Raw genomic sequence first — 7,909 nt, 5'->3', positions numbered from 1 at the left:
TTGTCATTTGATATCTTGTCAGTAATATCATATTCTTGAAGAAGCGCTCCAAGATAATATGATAGTTGCATTTACATTCCTTAATTTATGGTCTATTTATATAAATTATTTTTATTTTTTAGATAATTACACGTACACTCAAAAAAATATTAATATTATTTATGTATACTACCCTTTCTATTTAAAAAAAAAATTATACATACATTCCAAAAGAAGTCATCATTTCACAAACCACTTCTGGCTTTTTGTTGAACATGAGTAATTTTTATAATTATATAAAGGAATAATTACACTATAGTTCCCTAGAGTTTGAAGTAATTACAAATAGATTTCAAGTGGTTTCAAAGGATTAGTACTCCTGACGTTTGTTTCTGTCTAACATATATGTCATTCTGTTAGTCAAAATTTATCGAATTTATTGATATTATCAAAAAGCTAATGAGAATGAATATTAACCTTTGATTGACTTATATTGATTTATTGCATATCCAATAAATCTTTTATGACTAAACTATCCAATATAAAAATGAGTATATACCTCCTTACATACATTAATGTGTGGAAAAGGGGATAAACGCATTTTGATCCTCAAATATAGTCATTAATACGGTTTTGGTACTCAAAAAATTTAAGGTTCCACTTTTGGTTCTTAAACTTTGATTTTTTTTTTGCACTTTTGGTCTTTTCGTTAATTTTTTCATTAAACTTAACGAAAATTTCATTTAAAGGACAAAAAATCTGCGCTTTTCCTCCCATTTTATGGTGTTTCCCAAGTTGTAATTAAATGCATCCATTTTTTCTATTTTTCTTCAAACTTTAAAGAGAATAAACAAAAATAATAATAATAATAATAATAAGAAACAAATACTAAAATTTATTGAAATTTTTCCTATTATTCAAATTTTTTTTGTTAAGATTATTTATAAAATTTACTAGTTAGATTTATTTTTTTTAATTAATTCTCTTCTAAAGTTTGAAAAAAATAGAAAAATTTGGTTTATTGAATTACAACTTTAAAAGCACCACATAATTGGAGGAAAACAGCAAATGCTTCCACTTTAAATGAAATTTTCATTAAGTTTAAAGGAAAAGTTAACACAAGGACCAAAAGTGCCAAAATGTTAAAATTTGAGGACTTAAACTGCAACCTTAAATTATTTGAGAACCAAAAAATCGCATTAGTAACTATAATTGAGGACAAAAAATGCATTTATCCCGTGTATGAAAAAGTATAAGAATAGTTCGGTCATAAAAGTATTTATTTGACCTATAATAAATCAATCGGACGTGAAGATAAATTTCTTCATCCATTTTTTTTAATATCAATAACTTCCATAAGTTCTAACTTAAAAAACTTATTCATTACACAGAAATAAATATCGATAATATTATATATAATTTTTTAAATTATAAAAATCTACATATAATAATCGTACCAAAAATAAGAAGAAAAGGGTGTAATCAAAAGTTGCAAACGTATTACAAGATGATGCAATGGCAGTGGGGTGCTGGTTGGGAACATAAATACACATCAAATCACCCCATCCATCACTGCTTGCCTTGCAACACAGATGAGATGATGATCACAGATGATACCATACATAAATTTACTGAGCCCCAAACCTTTCCAAAAATTCGGTCAACCCCCACCCTACAAACACCTGCACCCACATCTCTAAAAAGCGGTAAAAAAAGCAAAAAGGGCTGTGGGGACAATAAAGTTATGAGAGTGAGTTTGTTGTCGGAGCCCACCGCCCTCCGCCGCATCCGTATCATCTCCGCCGCCTGTCTCAGCCCCTGCCGTCGTTCACTCACTGCATGCGCAACCCTCTTTTCCGCCTCGAAATTCCCACTTTTGTCCCCACTTTTGGGGTACAAAATACAAATAGCAACAAAATCTTGTTGTGACCTCTCTCCTTTACTCCACTCCATTACATACTCTTACATCACGTACAACAAAAAGTCGGATTTTGCTTTTTTGGGTCGTCAGTTTTCGCCACGTGCATTACCACACTCCTTTTGGGGCCTATTTGCAAATATTTAAATCTTATGACGTCGTCTTTGCCCACGACCATGCATCATTTTCAATGGCTTAAGTTTTATTCTTTTTCAAAATTAAAAAATTCGAGTATTTGTTGTTTGGTTCTATTTTTAAAGTGTCTTTCTTTATTATGGTATACGTTTGATTTTGTAGTTTATAACAAATAAACATAACTTAAAAGGCATTAATACTTCGAAAATGTGGAGTATTTCTTACATTATAAGTTATTACATCTTAAAAGTCCTCTTAAATTTCAATTTTATCTGTCACCACAAAATTTTAAAGTTTGACCACTTAATTAATATTTATCATAATTTTAGTTATGATCAAAATATTATTTTATATTTTTTACTGCCGTTAATATTTTTAGCATCGCTAACATAAACCTAAAATCCACAACAAGCGCGACAGGTCACTAAAATAAATATAATTTTTTATTGTAAGTAATTACTATGGCTAAAAAAATATTATATTCTATACAAATTCACCATGGCTACTAGACGTTGTTTCCGTGAGCGAGATCAAGACATTAATCATAGTTAAAAAATCATGATAAATATTTTTACCATAATTAAAAATCCGGCGACCTAATCCCATTCCCAAAACATACCTAATGTTGAATTTGGGAGTAATCCTCATTGTAAGGTTGCCATCTCATGTCTTCCAAATACTACCACATGCCATCCATCTTAGGGTCTGAATTGCAAGTAATCAGTTCAAACTATGTCATTATCGATCCAAATATGACTGATCCAAATAAAAAAAAAATGCGGACCCTAAGCTTTTTTTGGGCATTTTAACTAAATTCAGAAGGCAGAAATGACATCTCAAAGTTGGATCGACCACATTAGTGCGAAAATAAATGTACTATTAATTGAAGTATATAGCATATACGCCCACCGTGAAGCAACTGGTAGGAAATAAATTAAAATTATTGCAAATGGATTAATTAAACTGAATTAACTTCCATTGGACTATGTTTTTAATTCTATGGATGGCTATAGCTATATAGTTATGACAAGTAGTCTAGGACATTAAAAATTTCTATGTAATAGATATTACTGCTCAGAGCTATGAGAAATGCTTTCCCCATTAGCAATTAATACATGGAACTTAAGTGTGCAGTCCAAAATCCACCACTTTTAATGTTTGGGGTGGAATTACATATGTAGTAGATGGGTAGAAATTTTGGTGTCTAGACATAGTTATTGATCTCTGATTTTTTGGTGCTAATAATATTAATTTGCAAACAGGGCGTTACTGATATCAGTAAATGTGAACATTATAGCAGATGAATAATAATTTATTTTGATTATTGATTTCAAGAGAAATAGGAAATGAGGATTCACATGTATAGAACAAATGTCAGAGGGTTAAATTATGTTATTCTCTGCTGATTTGAGATTGCAATTTCACCTATTTATATAGGTAAAGTACAAATGTCAATAATATAAAATAGAGGAAATAAATTCAAAATAAAATTACATAAATATCATTTAGATATTATTGTGCTTGCACAATTGTTCCCAGATTATCAATACAATTTTGAAACCTGAATATTGTACTTGGGATACAATTATTCGTACAATAATTTACATACGTACTACTAATAACTAAAGTATAAATTAAATCTTAGTATTATATAAAATAGTTAACGCCGTGAAGTAGTTAGTCTCCACTGTTTAAGCATCATTTCATAACCATAATTTAAATAGTCTCCTGCCAATTTTCTTTAGGAAACTAACTGCATGTAGGTCACATTGCCAAAATTAAACAGCCACGTGAATTGCAGGTGGGTTTTTTTCCCTTAATTTCATAACATAAATTGATAAGATGACTGAAAGTGATAATTCATTAAAGTTATGGCACAATTTCGCAAAAAAATTGTAAACAATGAGACTAAGAGTGGATTATAAAAGCAAAATCTAACCGTGGACTAATTCGAAGAAATTCTAACTCCAATCGAATTTGGTCGGATTAAGACCAATTACATGACAAATGTGTAATCACAAAACAAATATATTACAGTTATTTTATAATTAGTTTAATTCAATCAAATTTAATTTTAGTAAGAATTTTTCATACAACAAACTGCTAAATGAGTGTCTTAATTATTTCAATTCGATCAAACCGAACTAATATTTTTGCTTTACTTTATTTTAGTTATTACAACGTCGGCTACTGATGACAAGTGCTCAGCCCAAATTAATATAGTTGGTATGCAAAAGCGTTATTGCCGGTAAGCTATGATGATAAGTCCTCCCAGAATTAAAGTCGCTACAACAGCAACCAGTCCGTACATTGTTTTGTTTTGTAACTAGCAATTAATATATGGAATTCAAAGTATTATAATGTGGAGGGACATATATATCTTAATTTATGCATGTTTATATAACCTAATTTATTGCGTCATACATATGACATATGCCTATTATAAACTTTATTAAAAAAATATTTTAAGAATTAAAATAAAATATTCTTTAATTACGAAGAAATTAAATGTATCTTTTTAATCACGGTTAATTATTTTGATCGAAAATTTAAAAGAAATATCACAAAATACTAATTAATCTTGATTATGATGAATGTTTTTGTCATTGTTAAAATTATGATACATGTCGATTCACAGCAGTCGAAACTTAAAATTTTTGTACTGATTTATTTAATCGTTATTACTGTGTGATTATTAAGCAGGAGTCATTTATAATGTAGAAAAAGATCAAGTCTTTTATAGTGTTAGACCTGATATATATACTACATCAACAGTTAATCACGAACGTTCATCAATTAATTGCTAAAATATTACTATTAAATGATTCTCCTACTTAAGTATAATTGTAGCTTTTAAGATGAAATGGTCGTTTAACATGGTATTAGAGTCAAGCTAGACGAGAGGGTTTGTGTTTGTATCGCATCGCCGAACATTTACAGAAACAAAAGTTCCACACACGTACGCGTGCAATGTTTGCATGTGAGTGGTGCGTTGGGATATTAATATTAAATAAGTACAATATCTAATAATTTAAATTTTTAGATGAATTATGGTGTTTAGTAGAAAATGCATTAAATTAAACATCAATTATATATAATATTTAATTTGTTTATGCAAAATTATTGTAGAGAGAAATTAAAATAAGCGTGATGAGGATGAATGAATGTGGAGTGCAATGCAACTATTGGACGTGTTCAATGTTGTGGTGCAACGTGTGAGAGGACAACTCAGACCACATTAATTAGAATTAAACATAATAAAGAATTAATTATTATTAATATTGTTTGCCAGGTGAGAATTAAAAGCAGTTGGGGTTGGGGGAATTGAAGAGTGAGCAATAACTAACACATCTCACGACCGTTGGAAACATTAAAACATTATAATTAATTATGGGTGTTCCCATAATTAATAATGAAATCAATACGCCACATACATACATGCCCATTTAATTTATACATTAAATACTATGTATTAATACTTAATTCCCACACACACAACACACACTCATCAATTCAATTGAACCCCCCGACAACCAGTACACCCTCAGCCGTCTATCTATATCATACACACAATTACCCATAATTCTACCAACACACTAATTAAATGTTTTCTTAAACAATTTAGTGTGTACGTATGTATACATCCTACGTACCTAATATTAATTAAAATAAATAAATAAATGAGATGATTAAATTCTCCTTTTATGAAATTTGATGTAATTATACGTACACCTCCATGATCTGAAAATCTGAAAAATTATATCTAACACTCGGGGTTTGCTTCTATCTAAAAAATAAGTCATTTTATTAGTGAATGTTCATAAAATTTGTTGAGATTATTAAAATATTGAAAATATATATATATTTACCTCCAGTTGACTTATTACTTATTTATTGCAAGTCACATAAATCTTTTTATGACCAAATTATATTCATATATCTTTACGTGTTAATACATATGAGGAGATTTATTTTCACCATTATAAGGATAGTTAGTCGGGAAAAAAAATTGACCTGTAATAAGTTAGTAATAAGTCAATATACGGTGAATATCAATTTTTCATTTGCATGTTTTGGTTGATATCACCAAATTCGGTGAATTTTTTATTAATTGAGGAAATTAATTATTAGACAAAAATAAATCTTAGAAGTGTTAGATATAATTTTTCAAATTATAAAAAATTTACGTATAATTACATAAATATAAAAGGATGAAACTGTAATTATACCTAAATAAATAGTTTGTAGAATTAATTAAGACAGAAGCCCCGTATAGCCGCCTTACACTTTCAGAGTATGTCTTTCTTCTGTCCCACATTTATGTCCTTCGGCAATATTTTTGCAACCCTTTTAAAGCAAAACCACTACACAACATCCTCTTAGCACGCGTTGAGACAAACATAGACAAATCAAAAACCCCACCCCCCCCCCCCCAACCCACCTGGGGGTACCCCCCCACCACCAACTATATATAATCCCTCACTTCTCATCATTTTCACACATCATCCTCGGACAAAACACTTTCTCTATATCTTGTCTTCATTTCTTTACTTCCTTTTCAACCTTCTTCCTGTCTGGGCGGTTTTGATTCTTGAAATTCAAGGAAAAAAACACCCTAGTGATTAGCAACGTATATATATCTATATATATAGGCATGTATTACCAATCGGAGTCACACAGTTCCTCCTCCGTCCACGGTGGAACCGGGTCGGGGGACCCTTTGGAGAGGGTGGTGCGGCTGGCGTCCGGCAGCGCGGTGGTGATATTCAGCGTAAGCACTTGCTGCATGTGCCATGCAGTGAAGAGGCTTTTCTGCGGGATGGGGGTGAACCCAACTGTCTACGAGCTCGACCAAGACCCCAGAGGCAAGGAGATCGAGAGGGCCCTCTCGCGGCTGCTCGGCGGAGGCTCCGCCGTCCCCGTGGTCTTCATCGGCGGCAAACTCATCGGAGCGATGGACAGAGTTATGGCGTCGCATATTAGTGGCACTTTGGTTCCACTCCTCAAGGAAGCCGGAGCACTTTGGCTTTAATATTAATCAATTAATTTAAAATATATTGGCTTTAATTTGTAGAATTAATTTTCTTGTTAGGAAATTAAGAGCTGACAAAAATTCCCTCACGTTTTAGATTAATTAATCATGTACTAATTAATCATATGTATGAGGGAGCAACCTTAATTATTGTACTTAAATTTGCTCGATCGTAATTTTCAATGTTAATTTCTTGTAATTTCTTTTTCTTTTTTGTGTTGCTTTAATTGAATTTTGCCTGTATATTATTGGGTCGGAATTTTTTTATTACGTATGCATGCATGTTATTACCAAAATGCAAATAAATAGGGGATTTTCTTTAAATCTAACAATTTAAGGATATATAATTTTATTGATTATAATGTTATAAAATGAAATATAGATAATTTAATAGAAATGGATTAAGGATTGTTTAAATTAATTGGTAGAGAGGTAGAAATTAAATGGTAAAGGGTGAAAGGAACATGACTCCGAGGAAAAAAGGATTGAAATTTTGGCATAAAAAGCTGGAAAAGTACGATGTGAAAATGAATAGCATGCCGGTATTTATTAGCTCATATCTACTCTCATCAATATGTCTGTGGATCATATACCTTTTCTTATCACATGCCATAAATGAGAAACAAACACAAACCATATATTACTTCCCTCCTATTCCCCATCCTACTTTGATTTTTTTTTTCTGAATTTTATTTTATTTAATATACACATGTTACTTAAAAATTTTATTCTTAAATAAAATTAATAATGTAAGTTTTGTACACATATATAGTGTGTGTACATTAGATGGAGTATAAGATTCAACGTTTGAGGGTTTTTGCACTTTGTCTTTCAATTTTTCTCTC

At 30.7% G+C, this 7,909-nt stretch overlaps 1 protein-coding gene across 1 annotated transcript; it reads left to right on the top strand.

Moving 5' to 3' along the window:
* LOC105168451 (glutaredoxin-C5-like) lies at positions 6,548-7,263 on the top strand. Its single transcript, XM_011088541.2, has one exon. The coding sequence runs from the start codon at positions 6,687-6,689 to the stop codon at positions 7,062-7,064; it is 378 nt and encodes a 125-aa protein (XP_011086843.1). The 5' UTR covers positions 6,548-6,686; the 3' UTR covers positions 7,065-7,263.

This window comes from Sesamum indicum, linkage group LG8, assembly GCF_000512975.1.
Source record: "Sesamum indicum cultivar Zhongzhi No. 13 linkage group LG8, S_indicum_v1.0, whole genome shotgun sequence".
Classification (NCBI taxonomy): Eukaryota; Viridiplantae; Streptophyta; class Magnoliopsida; order Lamiales; family Pedaliaceae; genus Sesamum; species Sesamum indicum.
The sequence above is the reverse complement of the archived record's forward strand: the minus strand, read 5'-3'. Positions and strand labels throughout refer to the sequence as shown.

Coding starts and splice junctions, on each gene's coding strand:
- LOC105168451 (XM_011088541.2), top strand. CDS start 6,687: ATGTATTACCAATCGGAGTCACACAGTTCCTCCTCCGTCCACGGTGGA.